At 41.9% G+C, this 20,466-nt stretch overlaps 1 protein-coding gene and 1 long non-coding RNA gene across 2 annotated transcripts; one reads left to right on the forward strand and one right to left on the reverse strand.

Moving 5' to 3' along the window:
• Positions 1-112: 112 nt before the first annotated feature.
• On the reverse strand, positions 113-7,968 carry LOC129215515 (uncharacterized). The gene is made up of 3 exons (XR_008580009.1): positions 7,845-7,968; positions 4,530-4,600; positions 113-390 (listed from the first exon to the last, which is right to left on the reverse strand). It is a non-coding gene; the product is annotated as an uncharacterized LOC129215515 (long non-coding RNA).
• Positions 7,164-19,649, forward strand: AMDHD1 (amidohydrolase domain containing 1). Its single transcript, XM_054848773.1, has 9 exons — positions 7,164-7,395; positions 8,498-8,604; positions 9,622-9,686; positions 10,256-10,533; positions 14,581-14,806; positions 15,780-15,904; positions 18,288-18,381; positions 18,784-18,944; positions 19,387-19,649. The coding sequence occupies exons 1-9, from the start codon at positions 7,259-7,261 to the stop codon at positions 19,499-19,501; spliced, it is 1,308 nt and encodes a 435-aa protein (XP_054704748.1). The 5' UTR covers positions 7,164-7,258; the 3' UTR covers positions 19,502-19,649.
• The last annotated feature ends 817 nt before the right edge of the window (positions 19,650-20,466 follow it).

Here is a 20,466-nt window from a genome sequence, read left to right on the forward strand (position 1 = left end):
CTGTCAGGCAGTCATACTGTGGTATGTGTAATAGAAGGTAAAGATCATGTGTATGTGACTTTCTCTTCTGCTGTCATTCTAAGCTGAATTGCTGAGTAGATTGAAGGAGCTGCAGGAATAGTCTCTTCTCTAATGATGATAATACTGGCTGTAGAATGAGCAACAGAAATCTTTAAAACAAATATCCTGGTGTGCCTGCTGCAGATTGCCGATGATTTGATAATGATTCCTTCAGCACTGAATTGGTTAATTAAGAGGATGCAGCTATACTGCTTTGTATCCTTGCTTCAGTGGAAACTAAGTTTTGCCTCCAAGTGAAAAACTGTAAGTCATCTTCAGTATTTGCAAGAACCTCTTCTTAGCTGTCTTCTGTGCTCTAATGGCTGAAGGCTGTGAACAAAATACCAGTTATCTTCCCATATGACACACAGGAAAATATAGCAGTCTATATAGTTTACAGTATGTATGTAGTTACTATTTAAATACACTTAGTCTTTAAACCTGTTTATAAAATATTTGGAAATAGAACAGTTGTGAAGACTTCACTGCAGGTGAGATGTGGAGATCCATTATATATACCCCAGTGTTTCTAAGAAATATTCTGCTGCTTTGAGTCACGAAGCTTGAAGTCTGGCTGTACAATCATTATTAAGGAAGGACAGATTTGTGTCGACTATGTAGCTAATACCGACACAAACAAAAGCCTCTTGGCAGCTATAAAGGTCCATAGACTTTATGGGCATTAATAAGGACAACACACTGCAAAATGGGAGTGCATGCTCCTAGTCTTGGTCATAAAAAGAAAGTCTCTCTTTGTTACCAGGCATTTGGAATGTTAAAGCTTTGTCAGGAGCACAATAACTGTGTTTTCAAATGTTTACTCTTAAACATTGTGGTTAACTGAATGTCCCATACCTGTCAGCATTGCTTAATGAAAGGCCGTTGCTTTGCCAGTGCTGCTGGTCTGAGACTCCCTGTTAGAGGCTCTGGTGGAGCTGAGAATCACTACCTGCAGGATGTGGCTGGAGGGGCATTCTGCAGACCAGAGCCCAGACAGCTAGAGGTACGCTGCATGAACGTAAATTACAACTGTTGTGTTACTTTTACCCTTGTCTCATCAGTGATCACTTGCCGTAATGCTGCTGTCAAATACAGAAGTATTGCCCCTGTTTTACACATGGGGAAACTAGAATTCCTCCTTTATCCCTGTGTGATCTCAGTAGTGGAGCTTCACAAAAGATAAAAATTCCTTTGGTCCTCTGCTGTGGACCTGGCCTGCCTTAGACAAGGCTGCAGGGTGAAAAAGGGAGAGGAGGGGGCCCTTTTCTGCTCTTTGCGAACTCCAGCCCCTTCCCTGACAGGATTTGTACAGGTGTGTTGCAGAAGCCGGAGATGAGATGGAAAAAGGAGGTTTTCTGGAAGCCCTCCACATGCCACAGGCTGTGTCATTAACTTACTGGTTTTGTCTAAGGAGAGGAGCTATGTGATGGCAAGCTAATCAGGGAATAAAACCAGCATTATGGGGTTGAGCTCTTAGTAAACCACTTGAAGCAGAGGGTGATTGGTCCTGCAACCGGTGTCCTGGAGGCATGTGGAGAGCTCAGCGCCAGCACTGTCTCTGTGCATCATCACCCATGCAAAGGCTTCTGAAATCAGTGATCGACACCAAGGACATCTATAAACTCAATCTCGTACCTCAGCATATTCATAAATGGGTTTATCTTTCAGGTTAAAAGCTATTATTTGTCACCAGTATAAAACCATCAGTGTTTTGAGTTATTTCAAGTGAAAGTCTCACAGGCAAGTCAGCTGTGAGTGCAATTCCACAAAAACTCGGCTAGTGCTGGTTATTTACCAGTAAATGACCCCACGGAAATCACTGCATACAGATCTCGGCTCTGCTACCTGGCCACTAAATGGGGTGGAACCCTGCAAGTGGTCTGGCTTTCATTCATTAGCTTTCATACTAAAATTCTACGTTTCTTTAGTAGCAGACTGTAGTAGCTGTAGTGGACAGATGGGAAGAAAAATGGTAGTTTATCACAAAGTCAAGCAATCCATTGAAAGGTGGGTATGGTTCCAAATCTTTTTTCACCATCCACTGAGGGACAAACTGTGGACAGAAATAAATCTGTGCAGACTGCTGTGTTTCTAAAAGGCCCAGTAAAGTCAGTAGCTTTCTGTGGAGGGACAGCATTCTAAACAAAGACATTGGCCTTAAAACCCATATCTAGATGAAAAAAGTCAAAATTCTACAAAAATCTAGGCTGAGTAATAGGAAAGACAAGTGGACTTGCGTTTTGCAAAAGCAAGAGCCCTGTCGGAACTAAGAAAACAAATACATTCTCCTGTCATCTGTTTCCCTCTTTCAAAGACTGAGATGGCCTCTATAGAGTCTTGAGGTTTCGTTCTCAACGAAAGTGTGCTCCTCTCACGTAGCTTCAAATTCTTTTGACTTTTTTGTTACGTGCCTACAGGTTCTTTTGATAGGTACATTCATTACACCTCAAACTCAGAAAGGCGCTTCTAGCATACCAGCAGGCATCAAACACAGCAACTAAATAATACCTTGGCGTTTAACTTCATAACTAATGTTAGTTCTTATGCCTGGACACTGCAAAGATGAATGCATATGTTTATCTTTGCTACCATAGAGTGTTCTGTTCATTTCAATGGGAGAAGCCATGCAGGTAAAGTTAGACAAAGACTTACACATGGGCTTAATTCAGATTTTGGTCCTAAATGGTGTGAAAAGAATCGCAATACAGACGAAGGTGAGGTACTCTGAGCATATCGGTGTAATTGGAGCTGGTCCTTAGTTGGTACGGAGTAAGGCCCATGAATACAAAAACCAGATTTTTCCCTTCTTCGGAAGCAAGTCCAAAAGACAGAAAAATTGGAACCATTCACTTATGTATGTATCAAAGATAGAAAAGAAGGGGCTTGTGGTTGTACTTCTGAAATATAAGGTGTATAAAGTAACTAAAAAATGCTTTCATGTGTTTAAATTGTTCATAGGATAAAAGAAATCAGAGACAAAGTAGTAGGACAATTCATCAGCAAAAGATAACATCCTACAAAACTACTTACTATACATCGTGAGAAATCCCATAGTCAAAAAGAGCCTAGAAAGACTGACACCAAGACTGGAGACATACAACACGTAGTTTTGAGCTTATTTTTTGTGATACTTATTTAAGTACAGGTTGTTTGCTGTTTATTTTTGACTTGGAAACCTTCCCATTCCTAGCAGCAACCAGAAAAGGGTACACAACCTAGCTGAGAAGACCCTAAATTTTTATCATTGCGTAGAGAAAATGCTGCAAACTCTCCATTCTGTCTTGTACAGATGGCTGACTGCAAAGAATGACGAGCTTTAGCAATAAGGTCGGATGCTGGAACAATACCAGTTCCTTCTGATGTTTGGGTGTGTCTGTGTCCTCACTCCCGACAGGACACAGGTGCACGCAAGCTCTTCTTTCTCCCTTCACTGCCGTTTTTGTGAAAAGGAGACCTAGGCGGGTGGGTTGGAAAGGTTGCACTATGCCCAGAGGGAACCATTCCTGCTGAATTAGTTCCCCTGGGGCAGACTGCGGAGTTCCCCCGAAAGGTCCCCCCATCACCAGGAGAATTGGATTGTGCCAGAGGAGTTACTAAGAGGGAACCAGGGAACAGAGGGAGGATTCAGAAAGCTCCTCTGAGCAAATGCAATGTTTCCACACTCTGAGTGATACAAGGTTTTTCTGAATAGGAAAAAGAAAATGCAGAATTACTTAATTTTTACTTTTGCAAAGCTATGCAAAAAATATTTGTAAATCTGGTGTAAAACTCAATCTGATGTGAGGAGAGCCAAGACTACATGACAAATTTGCAATTTAGTATGGCTCAATTCCACATTTCAAAGTTAGTTTCATCCATGTGATACAATTTCTATGTTTGATCTGGAGGGTCTGCTAACCTCTGCTGCTTTTGTAAACAGGGACAGAGCATGCAGTAAGTTCTGCCAGCAATCAGCTTTTCTTAAGACATGCAAAATGTCTCCTTTCAGGACAATTCATCATGCCATATGTGTTATTGTAAAGGACTATTTAGCAGATGAAAAAACCTAACAAATGAATTTAAGGAAAATGTAGCCAATGTTTGGATTAAGACTCATATCCAGCCTTGGGCCTTCTGTATTTAATTACACGTCGTTTACAAGAATCAACATCCTAAAGTAACCCTGACGGTGTATTTGAAAAGATGTTACTTGAGGAACAAGTATATCATACACTTACACAAAGCACCAGCAAGAAGAGATGAAATCTCTGAAACCGATAACGTGATATTCAATTGACTTTTTTACTTATCTCTACTTCTACTATTTTTTTTTTTTCACTCTCTATTCCTTCTGCTACCTTCTTTGTTTAATCTTTTTGGTGAATTTTCCAACCCAAACTGACAAACTCAAGGCACTTAAAATACCCAAGGATAACATAAGTAAAAAGAGCATAGGATATTATCCTTCAAACTGGTTTAGGAACACACACCTTTTCAGCAGGCAAATACCGGTCTTTCGCTGTGAAAGGAGTTCTCTTCTTCTGATTGCTTTTATCAACACCTATACAATTTTGCAGAAAAATAAATTATTATCAGACACTATTGAAGACACCACTTTTAAAAATTCTTTTCAACAAGCACTTTCACTGGATGTTAAGGCTGTGATTTAAAGGCTCTAGGTTTAAGGAATTTAGGCAGGGTTCCTCTGGCACCCTACCATTTACATCTGATGAATTCTGACATTAATGTTTTAAAAATACAGCCCAACTGTTGGAATCTGTACTTTTTGTATCAAACTCAAGAATTTCCTGAGGATGCAACCAAGAAACTGCTCCTGCGTTTACCTTTCTGGGCAGTACTTGTAAAAATATGTCAGGCACAGCATGTCAGAAACCACTGACTTTGCAGTGGATTGACCTTTTTCTTCATAGTGCAGAGAAAAATTTTCAACAGAAAAGAACCACCAGTGCGTATACATATACACAAGTACAGAACTACTTTTTGTGCAAGCAGAACGTAAGTCTGAGTATGAAATACACTCCTGTTTCACTAAGCATAAAATCTTAACCTATTCTAAGGATTTAAATCATGGTCCGCCCTTGGTTCTTGGAAAAGCCTAGTGCACAGACCTGAATTTTATCCTTAAGAGTCTAACACCACACTTCTCCCAGGTGTAAAGCTTTACACAGGACTGATCTTCCCTTTTTCCTCCCTTTTAGCAAAACTAATGTGATGAGTGGCTGGAGTCTGAGATTGGATCACCAGAAACAGAGCTGCAATGCCACCTTTGGTCTTTGAAATTCTCTCCAGAATTGCTGAAAGAGACAAAAAGAAAAAAAAAATCTGTAGATGTGAGGAACGTAAATATCAGAAGCATTCAGGCCCGTTTCTGTTTGACTTCTAGCCCTTGCTCACAGAAGCGTGGGATGGCCAGGCATGCAATTAAACATGGGGATGTACAAATACAGGTGGGAATTTAATGTTCACTGGTGGTCCCCTCAAAAGCAGAAAGAGCAGCTCATTGAACATGTACCCTAAAATATTTGTGAATACAAGGGAGATGATTTTGCAGTACTTGCACTGCCGTAAGACAGTGCTACAGTGAAGCCATTAATTCAAGGTCTCTTTATTTGCCTGCCATCCCACCGCACATGGAGAAGTGCGCTGCGTGCGGGTAGGGTGCTCTGTTTTGCCCCAGCTGAATCATCTCCCCACTGCTTTTATTGGCAGGACTGGTCCAGCGAGCGCTAGGCTCCACCACAGCATGCTGCGTTTCATTCCTGACACACCAGCTCTCACCCCACTACTGCTGCTTAAGCATCCCCTCCACCATGGAGTGTCCTTCTGCCCTTGCTATGACTCCATTGCAAGGTTCTTCTTTAGTTCCTGCTTTCAAACATACTATGGTACTGCCGGGGAGAGCCAAAGTCAGCAGCAGGAACTCCTGGAAGCAGTAAAGCACCATCTACTGCCTCTCCTGTCGATCTTCTGCGTGTGTAGTGAGAGAATGTTTAAGAGGAAGATGAAGATTATGTCATGGTGCAGTATTGAGCCAGTGGAGCAGCATCACAAGATAACGCTATCCTAGTTTTACTCACTTTTCAGGTTTGCTATTACATGCAAATTACTGTGGTTTAGCTGCATACTTTGCATCATTTGCAAATGAGACTTCACCAGAAAAGCTCAAAGACCCAACATACCCATCTGTTTCTGCTATACAGGAATATGTATGTGCACATAGGTGTGTTACAAACATTATAAATTGATCCACTTTCTAAAAGAAAAGGTGTCTGAAGAAGATTACCAGCACCAGAAAGGTGTTTGAGGGACCACTTCTTTAGAAAGACACTCTATTTTCCACCTGGGGATTACTGGAGCCCTATACATGCTATGAATGTTTGAAGAGAGAAGAGAACCAAAAATCCATGTTGAGTAAATATTTGCTCCCCTACTCTCCCATCCCTAATTCTGTAGGGGGCAGCAGAATCACACAAACTTTTCGATCGTAGAATTGGATAAATTAATATCTGCCCAGATAAATAATGTCTGCCTGAATATCCGGTGTGGTGAGAGGTGTTACGGTCCCTCAGGGACTGGTGCTGGGATGCTGGCAAGGCGATGGACATCAGCGAGGTGAGGGACGCCGGGGAGGGGGGATGCGGGCAGACAATGCTCCCAATTCAGACGCTCCCGTTTTCTTGGCAAAGGGAAATCTCCAGGTGGTGCAGTGTGGGCAGAGGGCAGCGGGAATCCCCGACTGGCAAGCCCGTTTGCTTTGGAAATTACCATAAACCCACACGATGAACGGATGGTCTAACGTTGCCCCGGACTGCAGCAAGAACAGCATCCCTCGCCTAGCGCAGCACCCTACTGCCAAACTCACTCTTAAACCCCTGTAGCTTTCCCAGCCCAAATTTCTGTCAAGTGCCGAAAGTAGCACGGGTGATGATGGTCACCGCCACCCACCTCACCCGTGCCCCGGCGGCATCGCCCGGCCTGCCCTCTGCTTTGCTTCCCACTTCCCTGCCTTCACCCGCTGTTGGGAGGCCGGTTAGCAAAAACCAACCCGGGCAGGGCCAGGGTCAGGGTCAGGCCCGGCCCGAGGCGGGAGCAGGCCGGCGGGGCAGGAGGCAGCTTCTGCCGCGCCGCCCCGAGGGACTTTGAGCCGAGCGGCTGCCGCCCCCCGCGCCGCCCGCCATTTGCCGCTCTGCCCGCTGCCATGGCGGGCCGGCACCGGCTCCTGCTGGAGAACGCCCAGCAGCTGGTGCTGGTCTGCGGCCGGGGCGAGGAGTACCTGCGGCGGGAGGCCGCCGCCAGCCCGGCCGTGCTGCGGGAGGCCAGCCTGGTGGTGGGGCTGTGAGTGCGGCCGGCCGCGGGGCTGGGGCGGGGGGCGGCGGGGCTGGTTGAGGGAGGGGGTCGCTGCGATCTGCCGCCGCCCCGACAGCCTGCCCGCCGGTGCTAGTGCAGCCTCTTCCCGCCGGCGGCTGGACTGCAGCCGCCTGCCGTCGTCATTTGGGTTATATCTATCCATATCGTGATAAACTTCCTTTGTTGTGCTGTATTTGTACGTCTAGCCTCCTAAAGATAACTTCTAGCCTGGTGTTACCATAACTGCTACCCTCTTCTGCCTCTGCGTTGTTTCTATGTGAACTGAGATGAACTAATAGCAATCCTTTAAATAATTGTGTAATTAATGAAATTATAGTTAATAATTAACGTATATAATTACATCTCTTCTCTCCCATTTCTAAATGCTCTAACTGCTATTTGCGTCTTAAAAATTCAGCCGTGTAGCGCAGAGGTACCTTCAGCAGGTGCCCATGATGACTCCCGGTTACTATTCCGGTGGCTTGAAAAGAGCTGGAGACAGACAAGGCTTTAGGGACAGCGGTGCCGCGCACACCCCGGGATGCTCCTCTTGTGTGAGTGAGGCTGGAGGGGGACCCCTCAAGTGCAGCATAGGGTTCCCAGTACCGTCCTCGAGCTCCACCAGGAGAAAATTACTGTTGAACCGAAGATCAGCCCCGAAGGGATTTATCTCTGTGGCTTCCAAGGGCACAAGGGTACGATTCAGGTCCAGGCACGGGAGGCTGGCAATGACAGGGTGATTTCAGTGAGGGGAAGAGCGCCCTGCAGATACTTGCTGGAGGAATGCTGTATATTTGCTGATCCACAAGATAAAAACAATGTTGTCTAGCAAAAATTAGAAGAAAAGAGTACTAAGGTGTTGTCCTGAGGGATCTAATTAGAGGATGTGACAAGTGTTATGGCAAACAACTTGAAATGCATGGCATTACCCCATCATTTTCTATGCAAACCATATCTCCTGTGTGCATCTTCAGTCTTGCTGAAGGTCCCTACCCCTGCTTTCACAGAGCTGTTGCTCCAGGAGCTCTGTCACTGAGCGCTTGGCTTTTCAACAGCCTCACGCTTCCTTTGTTCGTTCTGTTGTTTGCAGAGATGGTTGTATCAAAGCTGTGGGCCAGGCAGATGTTATTCGCAATCAGTTTTCAGGAGCAACATTTGAAAGAATAATTGACTGCTCCGGGAAGTGTGTATTACCAGGTAGGTGTACTTTTTCGTAATGATACAGTGCCAAATGGCAGCAAGAGCTTAGAAACAAAGTAAATGTGTATTAAACATCATTTCGTCCTTTTTCCTCTGATTCAGTATTGGCTTGATAGTATCTTGTGTTGAGGGGCAGAGTATCATATCTTCCTCATCAGAGGTGCTGCAGGGAGAAAACCGCAGCATTTGGGATTTTTTTTTTTTGTTTGGTTTTTTTTGGCTTCTTGGTAGAACTCTTTCTCCTTTTGTTTCATTTTTCATCTGTTCCTCTGTACCATAGATCACAACAGTAACGCAGCTGGCCCGCTGAGTGACTTTTCAGCTTCGCATCTCTTTTCTCTACCCTTCCCGCCCATCAGCTGTTCGGCCACACAGCTCAGTCTCTCTGTCCTGCCCGCAGCCCGTTGGAGGCAAAAGGGCAGCGCGGGATTTTAATTCACGTACTCTGCAACTTTACCTGATAAAAAAATAAACCTGGGCAAATCTATTGCATGTTAAACTTTGCAAGTGGTGTTAGCGCACGAGCTGTTAGACTGCTGTTCTGTTTGCAATGGCCTTGGGCTTTCAGTAGTGTTGGTTTCACAGCTCATAAAAAAAGCTCCCGCTGGAGTAAGTGGACTGTTGCTAAAGTGCTAGTGTACTAAGCCCAGCCTAAGCACTTTGCTTTTTTTTAAAGAACACACACTTGAAGTCTAATGAACTCTTTCCAAGTTTGTCATTTATCATTTCTTCCACAGTTTGAAAACTTCATCAAAACAATATGAAAAACTCAGCAACTGATGCACTTACCTAGAGGTGTTTTGCATAAGGTGTCACACCTAAAAAAATCGAAAGAAAATTAATAGCCTTTAAAGAAAATCCTAGATTTTTGGCTGGTTGGATTTTTCTTTTTCTCTAACCAATAGAAGCTTTATAGGGGCGCTTCTGCTGTCCATTTCATTTGCTTGCATGTTCATAAGCCTTTTTTTTACATAGTGAAATAACCTGAATGTACATTTGCTTTGTTTTCTTTAGGCCTGGTAGATGCACATACACATCCAGTGTGGGCTGGTGATAGGGTTCATGAGTTTGCAATGAAGGTAATGGTGTAAATTACACAGCTATATTTTTCTTCCTCTTTTTTTTTAAGGCGTAACTATTTATACTTTCTAGTGACTCCCATTTGTCATCTGTAGAAAAATATATAATTTCTGTCAGATAATCTAACTGGGAGAAAGGACGGTTTTTGATTACTGGTAGGCTGAGAGAGGAGTGTAACTGCAGCATTTGCAGCCAGCCTTGAGATATTTTTGTATTAATTGAAGCAATACAGGAGTGCTGCCTTCTATTACCATCTAAATCCTGGGGTTTTTTTTTCTTTTTTTTCAACATAGAAGAATTTTTGAGCTAGAGATAGGTTTTCCCCTTGGGCTCAGGGGGAAGCAAATCTTCAGTTATTCTCTTCACGTCGCTTCTTACATCATTTCTTCAGTTAAGTGGAGGGGAGAGAGGAGGGGGAGGGAGAATTAATGGCAATTTCCCCCCCCTTTTTTCTCTCCCACTGCAAAGAGACCTCAAGGCACTTTCTCGATTTCCTTGGATAGAAAATGCACATTTAATAGTTAATTGTGTGTGTGGGGGTTGGTTTTGTTTTCTTTTTTCCCCCCAGCTGGCAGGTGCGTCCTATATGGAGATCCACCAGGCTGGGGGAGGAATACATTTTACTGTGGAACACACTCGGAAGGCCACAGAAGAAGAGCTGTTCAATACTTTTAAAGACCGACTCGAACGCATGCGCAGAGCAGGATCTACGTTGGTTGAGTGCAAGAGTGGATATGGCTTAAACTTAGAAACAGAGCTTAAAATGCTCAGGGTGATTGAACGCGCTAAGCAATCCATGGATATTGGCATTTCATCAACGTACTGTGGAGCTCATTCTGTGCCGAAGTAATATAACTTGATTTTTCTTGCTCTTGTTCAGTATTACTGCTTTGTATTGAAAACTGGCTGTTATTTTCAGAAAGGTTTCTTCTGCCCAGCCTTCCTAAAATACAACATATTTCAAACAATAGCCAGTATTTACAGAAGGCTTTCCTAAAATTTAATTTGAAGGAAGATGGGGAAGCATTATTTAATAGCTACTAAATGCCAGCATAAGTTTAGCACAGAATCCCTGCCTCCACCTGCTGCTCACACCGAGCATAACGCGGATTACGGGGTTTCCTGTACAGAACGTTCTGCTTGGATTTGCTGCTACCCTTCAAGCTTAGTCTCTGCCATGACCTTTTATTTTGACCAGCTAACAGAAAAAAATACTGTATTTAATCCTTATATACTTCAGGAAACAAAGGTTAATTATGCTTCCATGCAATGAAGAATTGCATACATCTTATAGGTGTGAGATGAACAGAAGATTAAAGTAAATGTGCTTAATCACAACTATTTTAATGGCTCAAGTAGACATACCATACCAAACCTTTCTCACTTTGACATTTTTTTTCCTATGATGAAAACAACATCTTCAAGTTACCAAATTTCATTGTATGAAAGAATTAATGAGGAGTTTTAGCTAGGTAGGTGTATGTGAAACATATTTTGACAGACTAAGCAATAGGCTGCCGCAAAACAAGCATGTAAGATGGACGCAGGCCTAGCATCACAGGAATACTGTGGCAATATTTAAGAGACGGTCATTAAAAAAAAAAAAAGCATGCAAAAAAAATCTACTTCCGACATTCAAGAAAACATGACCTAGAAAAATTTATTTGCAATCTAATTATTGTGTATTTGGGGCAGGATGGGAAATTATCTTTTGTTAATGTAACTGTTCAAAAGGAATCCTGTATCATCTTCAGTAACTGGAAGATGGTTAAGAATAAGATAACTGAAATCTGCTGAAAACGCCAAATGTTTCTTTCAAGAGGTTCTACTAAAATTTGGAAGACTTAATGGTAAAATAAAATTGAGGTTTTACCCCAAACTATATATATTTCTTAGCCCTTCCTTTCCTCCTCCCCTAAAAAGCCTTGGGAGGATTTCAGTCTAAATCCCAATAAATCGTCTTTCCCACCAAAATATTTCAAGCATTTCTATAAATTCATGAAATAAATTCAATGTTTTTACAAATATATCAAATCTTATGTGTTAGAAAGACATCTCGCCCTCTGCATGGTTCTATCCCCACTGATGCATGTCAAGCATAACAAAATACAGGTAGTGAGGATATTGTATTTCAAGTAAAGAGAAAGGGTAGTGGGGATTTGAGGATATTTCCTGAAGGAAATACTGAATTATCTGTATTTTCCAGTTTGGGTCTTCTTAAATCCTCTTCTCTTTTCATTCAAATGTTCATGTCTAGAATATTTTGCTTGAATTTTCTGCTATCCTTCAAACTTAGTCTCTGCCTCAGGTTTTTGTTTTGACCAGGAGGAATTCTACAGTTCTTCCCTGATCCAAGGCCTGATGTTCAGAGCCGTGGTCCTCAGCCTTTGCCTGGCTCCTGAACATCTGGGCCAGTAACGCGCTGAGGGAAGCATCACGCTTTGTTGAGCTCCAATTTTAAACTCTGAATTTCCTGCAGCTTCCATAACAGTAGAGGAATGCAAGGGGAACACATTGCCCCCAGGCTTGGGGCTGGGAATTGCTCTTTGATATTATTTATGCAAATGAGATGATGATGATCTTGTGGATTCTTGAAGCTGTTAAACAGACATCTTACAAGTCACTTAAGCTCATGCTAGTTTTCTTTCATCATTATATTCCATAAAACTGCCCTGTAGTTCAATTATGCATAAATCATACAACAAAAGAGTAAGATCGATTTAACTATTTTTATTTAAACCTTCTTGATTTATGTAGGTCTTAAAATGTAATGCCCTTTTTTGTTGTAGGTACTTAATGGCAACTCTTGACTAGATAGCCATTAAAAGTCTAATAATCTTCTGATGGTTTTGGAATGATCATAGTTGTGCAAATTTGTTACCGCCAATCTGCTAACATTGGATCAATTTAAAATCATTCTATTTAATGTGAAGCAAGACAGTAATGTTTTCTCGCTCACGGAAAATGCTGCTTAGACCCCCGTGGGGCTGCTGCCAGGGAGCTTTGTTAAGTTCTTGCTAAGCCATTTGCTTGCTTGCTTCTTATGCTTGGCTTAATTTACTGTTGCAAGTCTGGCCTCTTACAGCAGAAGCATCACCGGAAAGCTTATTTAATTGATAAAAGTGCCACTGGAAAGCTTATGTTGCCAACTCTTGCAATATGTGGCATGTCTTGTAAAGCTTCAGTATGTGGAGTCTTAAGAGGAGCCTAACTCCAGACTTGCCAGCACTGGTTATTCTTTTTTCCCACCTGGAAATTAGCTTTGGGCAGATGTTGAGAACTTGCTGTGTGTGTGTGTTGGTGATTCTAGGTATACGGTAATTCAGTCTGATTTTCTGCTTCTAGAAGGTACCATTGACACATGATTCAAATTGACCCTGCTCTGCACCAGGGGTTGGATAAGATGAGCTCCAGAGGTCCTTACACACACAGTTATTCTGTGGGACTACAATATGGGGCCTTGGTAATAGGCAGTACTTACTGAAGTATGCGCCAAGCAGTGCGGGCTACTTTAGTCCAAGCCATCCTAGAGAAAAATAAGGCTGCTCTGTTTATAGTGGTCCTTGTTCCCATCCATTGCTTTTAAAAAGTGTTTCCAGCCTTGGAACTTCCAGACTTAGAGTATCTCCAGTTCTTTAGGAAATGAACCTAAAAAGCTCACAGCAGGGGGGCAAAGAAATAACTGCTCCATCATCCCTCCACTCATCATTTTGAATCAAATTCATGATTTTGAGGATGTCTGATTCTAATTTTTTTTTTCTTTTTTTTGATTGGCAAAGCTTCACTGAGCCCTTTTCATCTTTAGGAAGAAATTCTCAAAGTGATTTCCTGAGCAGAAGTCTCTTGCATTAAAACAACGTCTGTTTTGAATTCTTGGGTATTATGTCCTCCAAAAAAATGAAACCAAGACATACATTTCCCCCTGTTTTGTCTTGGCTCTGGTCCTAATCTTTCAGTCCAAATTCCTCCAAAGGCTGCAGAGTAAAAGAAAAGGGAGAAGGCTTGGCATGGTAAAAGCTTGAGCAATGACTGTTTCAGTGAGAGGTGAATAAAAGGGCCATAAGCTGGGTTCTGCTCTGCTTTGTAACTGCACAACCTCATTTATAAATCCGAGCAGAATTTGGCTTCTTGAATTTACTGCCACTGTAAAACTCGCAACTTGCCCACGTGTGGCACTTGTATAATCCCAGTCCGCGCATGCCGTACAGTGCCTGAAATGAGGATTGAGACGTCACAGACATTTAGCTGCACTTACGTCACTTATCTTTAGATCTTAAAATTGCAAAATATTAACTCAATTGCAGATTTGGGGATTGTTTGCTCTTTTGAAGGCGTTTACTGATCTCCCCTGGGTTATCTTTGTGTAATAGGGGGTTTATAAACGGTTCTGACTTTGGCAAATCAAACCTCGGGAGGCCCCTCGGATTTAGAAGCAGTTATCTAGCTATCACTCTGAATGATGTAAAAGGAGGAGAGGTCAATTTCAAATAATGGTTTGTGCTGCACATCCCCTTTGATATTTGCATAGAAATATTGCATGAATACCATTTATATATTTAAATAATCATTTACATATTTTAAATGTGGTTTAGAATACAGTCTAAGTAGTCCAGAATATATGAATAGGAAAGCAGAAGAATTTATTTTAAAATTCTCATGTCTTGGTTAGCATCCAAGAAGGTAACCTTGTAAAAAATATCTAGTAATACAATCTAATATTCTTTGAATGGAAAGTACTTAGTTTTTGAGAGTACGTGAATTACAGTCATTTTAATTTTTTTAATCTGCAGGTTTTTGAGTGATTTGTATTTGCATAATTTTCTAAATAATCTAGTAATTGCATGTACAATTTGAATGTTTCCCAGACTTCAAGGATGTTATTCTTTTTGTTAGAGGGAAAACTGCTACTGAAGCCACAGATGACATTATCAATAACCATCTCCCTAAATTGAAAGAACTCAGACTAAGTGGTGAAATACATGTTAACAATATAGACGTGTTCTGTGAGAAAGGAGTCTTTGATCTGGAGTCTACTAGGAGAATTCTTCAAGCTGGAAAAGAGATAGGGTTACAGATTAACTTCCATGGTGATGAACTCCATCCGATGAAATCTGCTGAGGTACGTCTTTCTTAACATTCGCTTGAGCCATTTTTGCTTTTGCGAGAGCTGAATCTTTGAAAGAATTACAGTTTTCAAAACCAAGGCTTTCTTTTCTAAGACTTTGTAAAATAATTGACAGACATCTATTTCTATCAGACGATAGAAAGTGCAGCCCTTGTGCAGCTCTGGAGTTAAGGACATGGGAGGAAGCCTTGACCTCTGGGACTAACATGTGCTGACTAATCAAACATTGACTTTGCTTATCTTCCACACAGGATACAGATGAGGAAGGTGGATATCTGTGAACCCAAGAATGACAATAACATGGTTTCTATGCAACTTGAAAAATCTTTTTTCCTTAAATGTCCCGTTAGCAGCAACAAGTCAGATGTGCAGCGAGCACACTCAGAGGGATGGTTTAGTCAAGAGTAGGTTCCCAAATATCTTGATGGAGAAAGCCATTCTAAGACCATGTTTCACCATCATTTAAACATTGCTTTCTTCTTGGGGTCTGCTCAAGTTATTTTCTGCTGTATTAAAAAAAAAACAAACCAACAACAAAAAACCCCCAACTTGATTGATCATAAAAGCCTTTTTGGTGCTTCAGCACTGAAGGCAGCAGTTGCACTGCTAGTTCTGCAACCAATATCAGTTTTGTCAACACTGTTCTGCCGGGTGCTTTGTGAACAGGACTTGATAATGGTTTTATCCATTGCTGTCCATAGTCTGCGTGTTCATCTGTTAAAAACATCACTGAAGGTGTGCTTTCACTCAGCAGATGGTTAATACCTTTTTGTGATTAACTTTTCCTGCAGTAAATTAGCAAATATTTTGCCTCTGTATTTCATTTGTTCTTTTAAGCATTCTTTATGATTTTTCTTTCAGTAAATTTTACATTAATAATGAATTGTCTCCTCCTGTCATTTGAAAACAATATTGCTTTACTGAATTAATTGAGAATGGTGAGTAAATTTCTTGAAAATTTGCTTAGCTTGGAGCTGAACTAGGAGCCCGGGCTATCAGCCACCTGGAAGAAGTTAGTGATGAAGGTATCACAGCGATGGCAAGAGCTAAGTGCGCCGCTGTCCTTTTACCAACAACTGCCTACATGCTAAGGTAAGGCCACTGGATTGGAGGAAAACTTTTGTAACAGCAAAACCATATTTGTGGTTGTAGAGGCTTTCAGTGTGAAAGCATAAGATTGTATCTATGCCTGAAGGATCTGGCTGGATCGGTGAAGACAATGAGAAATAGAAAGAGCTGAATGAGCCTCCTCATTATCTTGTTCCTGTTGGAGATCCTCAAAAATAAGGCAATACCCTGCTTCTGAGAAGTCTTGCAGTAGATTTGGAGTGGTTCAGTCAGCACTGGAATTTACCCTTATGACAGGCTAAGGTGATAATCAGGCATTCATTTAAGAAGAAAACTGGGCTGGTTTTCTGTAATCCATTTAGACTTTGAAAACCAAATTGGCTTTGTTTCAGGCAAATTATATCTGCAATATATGCATTTGCTGTCTTGCATAAGGTTTTGCTAGGAAATGAATCCTTTGGTTATCTGAAGAGCTGAAAGACCGTGGGTAGCATTTTAAAAATCTCATCTGATTTTACCCAGGCAACACTGAGCAGAATCGCCTTAAGAACACTTTTCCATATGCAGATATTCCCGATAAGCATAGATGAATCACCTGCTTACTCCTAATGACAAAGATAAGCCAACTAGCTGATGAGGACCATGACCCAGTAATACGTCCGTTCCTGTGAAGAGAAGATCCTTGAGCTGATTGTGGTTTATTTTCAGCAGCCCACTGTTGGGGGCATTGAGGCTTGTGCGATTGCCACCTGTGCTCACTTCTAGAGCCGTGCTTGTGTTTCTGTTTGTGGTTAGCTGTCCGTGTCCTGCACCAGTGCTTTTGAACCCAGAGGCTGGTTGCGACTACGTGCACCGCCAGAATACAGAGCTCAGGGAGGACGTGTGGTCCTGCAAACTGATCCCAGGCAGGGAGGTAAAGGAGGCAACAGAGACGCAGCCACCTGTGGAAAAGGCTGCGGCTGTAACTCACGTGTTACTCCAGAGACTTCATGTGGTAGAAAGTTTATAACCTCAGGATAAGTCTATGATGGAGATAATAACGAGCCGTAGGAAATGAAGCCTCATTTGTTCCAGTGTCTGGTGCACTATTTACTGAACACAGACCTGCCAGACTAATACACTCTAAAAATGAAGAAGAGATATAACGGATAACTGATTAGAAGAGTATTTGAGGGTGGAAAGCTGTGCAACGTTTGAGAAGTTGCTATGCGGCGATGTGGTAGATCTTTTGCTGATCTTGCTCACCTCCTTCAGCACCGATGGTGAGAGCTCAGACCTCGAGATGTCCTGCCCCTGTACTGTCCCCTGGTTTTAAGAAAAGCAGTAGTGGCCAGCGCTTCACCTGATGGCCAGAGCTGGGGCAGAGAGTGCAGCTGGAGAGTTGCTTAATGGTAAGCACTGACATTCTGGCCGTTGCTAAGTGTTGCTTGCAATACTCCCTAAGGAGGCTGGCAGCAGAGCACAGCAGGGATGCAGAGGCTGGAAGGACACGTGAGGTCGGGGAACAGCCCTTCAGGCAAATATTTTTAAACACGGTTAACTCCTGGAGCATCGTGTTGTGCAGGAGCAGGTGGTATTTTCTCATAAATCTCCTAAGAGGCTTCTATAGGGAGAAGATTGTCTTATACCAAATGTAAGCACTTCATTGACATCTCATTTATTGTTCTTTTCTGTTAACTGCAGTGCTTTTTATACTACTTTTTGAGCAGCAGATGCTCTAATGTTTCATTTTTATTGTTACATTGGTTTATTTTCAGATACAAGGTTTGGTGCCATTGGCTTTACAGCAACTATGGCTAAAACTTAGAGTGTATTTGCTGGTGCCCACCCTTGCAAACACCCACTCAAGCTTAATCAAGTGGCTGAATTTTGAAATGGCTATTCCAGATATTGAAGTTATTGAAGATACCTCATTGCATTAGCATTGCTAAGTGAGAAAGTCCTCTAATGTATACAAGTTAAATTCACAGCCTCAACTTAGTATTTTGAATTGCCAACAGAACTGGGGACTAGTGCGTTGCTTATGCCACTGCTCATATTTGGGAGCCTGTCTTTGAAACTATAAGGACTACAAAATTCCTTTTTTGAGAAATGAAGATTTTCACCTTGTAAATCCTTAAGTGGCTGAGGTCTGGATAAATACCAGAATTTCAATGGCCTGGAGCCTGATGCTTGATATTGGCTGCTGCCACATACTGTTACCGCAAAAGCAATGGATCACAGTTCCCATTTATGCTGTCCATAGGGTGATAGGTAGGGAGCCAAGAGGAGAATTTGGCCTTTTGTCTCCAAAAGGATTAGTGTAACTGAAGGCATGAGTGTAGCCAAACCCAGTGATGACTTTTGCTCTTGTAATTCATCATGTAATAACTAAGCAAATTGCACTGACAAGTGTTTTTCCCACTAGACTGAAGCAACCTCAAGCTAGAAAAATGTTAGAAGAAGGAGTTATAGTTGCTCTTGGCAGTGACTTTAATCCTAATGCCTACTGTTTTTCAATGGTAAGCTATTCCTTATACTTACGACAACATAAAATTATGAAGTCTCTTACTGGCACAACTGTGTTTAGATATTGCACACTTAAAACAGTCTTATGCCTGCAAAGAGAGCTGTATGCCCATCTTAGACAATTCTCATGCTTATTTATGTGGGTTGGTAGTTTTTGCCAGAAATTTTTGAAACCAGAAGGGCTCCTATTTCTTCTATGCACCAAAAGGCTTGTAAGAAAGGCTCTCAAAGTTCCTGATTTTAGCGTGTTCGTTTTGGAGTTGGCAAGATTTACATCCTGCAGGACAACTCCTTCTGTTGCACATGGAGGGAGGAGAGTGCTTAGGGATTTGAGGCATGAACAGTTTTATTTGTGTTGCTGGTAACTCCCATTTTCCATTTAACTCACCTACTAGCCTATGGTGATGCACCTGGCCTGTGTAAACATGAAGATGTCAATGAATGAAGCACTAGCAGCTGCCACCATTAATGCAGCTTATGCTCTGGGAAAATCAGACACGCATGGCTCCATAGAGACTGGCAAGCAGGGGGATCTTGTTATCATAAATTCGTCAAGGTTTGTTCTTCCATTGTCGTTTGAAATGTGATTTAATATAAGGAACTTTGTTTTTCACCATATTGTGGATAGCGGAGAGGTTAGTGAATTCCTCGTGCTTTAGAAGTTATTCTCATTGGAAAATACTGCTAGCATTTTAGACCCACTTTCATTCTCCTCAGTCGCTCCAGTGGAAAATAAAGCCTAAAACTCTTGGGGCTAATATTACAAATAATCCTTGCTTAATTACGAATTATTTAAAGATAATACCTGTTTATTTTGTGGAAGGAATTCTTTACTGATTTGTATGTTAACTCACTGTATTCATGCAACAAGAGATCACCATGTAAACGTGGAATAGTGTTTTCCGATGGTTCGAGCAATTATTTTATAATTGCCAGTAGGTATGTGGCCTGCTTTTATGCAAGTCTGGATATTCTTAAACATCTTCTTGTCTTTTTAGGTGGGAGCACTTGATTTACCAGTTTGGGGGACATGAAGCATTGATCGACTATGTTATAGTTAAAGGAAAAGTTGTCTATCAAAATGAGAGGTGTGGGACAATGAGCAGTTACTGAGAGAAGACAGTAATTTAAGAAGCTACTATAATCAAATTAGCATGGAATACTTCAAAGCAACAGACAAATCAGATTTGTATTTACTGGTAAACTGCTTGCCTGCTCACCTCACCAGCCCTCTTACTCAAATAAACTTTACCAAGCATTACCCATCTGGTCCATCTTTATGTCAGTCGTCCATCTCTCCACCGCATGAACATAATTTCTAGTTGCATCCATTTGAAGTAAGACAGCTTCCAAAAATGGTTTCCTATACAATTTTAATCTATAAAATTATTATATTTGAAAATAATCCCAACAAACCACCAATGAATGAAGAAGTTTACATCGAGCTAGGATTTATTGGTCAGAGTGATGTTAAGTAACCTATGACAGAGGTCTGGGGCACATTTGGAATGGCTCTTGGCGGTGCCAGGAGGCCACAGTGTCCAAAGGAAACATTCATCTGGCCTTGCTGAGGATCCCACAGCTCCTTCGGGGCTATAGAGGCACAAGGAAAAGGAGGAGAGGAACATGCAATCAGGTACACCGCTCACTGGGCTGCTGACGGAGTACGCTGTAAGTTAGAGGTTAAATCAGGCCTACCGTTGGAAATTAGTGATGCCAAAACCTTACGGTTTACTCTTAGAGGCAGTTAGGTCAGTGAGGTCTGGCGAGTATAGCCAACCTCTCAAAATTTCAGTTACCTTGAAATTTAAAAGGCGACCTAATCTGTGGGACAGAGCAGAGCTCTCCAGTGAAGTAGGCCCCTGAAGAAGGACAACAGTCTCATTCTGATTAACAGGTATTTGAAAGCCATCACAAGTATGTATGAGCTTTATTACAACCTTTGGATCTCCTTGAGCCTTGGGCATATCTGTTAACATCCAAAATATGTAAGCCACCCCATAAAGTATCTTTGTTCATGCTTTATTTGACCCAGGCTAGCCAACTACATCAGTTTTTAAAACAGTTTAATGGCATTC

The sequence above is a fragment of the Grus americana genome, chromosome 1, assembly GCF_028858705.1.
Source record: "Grus americana isolate bGruAme1 chromosome 1, bGruAme1.mat, whole genome shotgun sequence".
NCBI classification, from domain to species: domain Eukaryota; kingdom Metazoa; phylum Chordata; class Aves; order Gruiformes; family Gruidae; genus Grus; species Grus americana.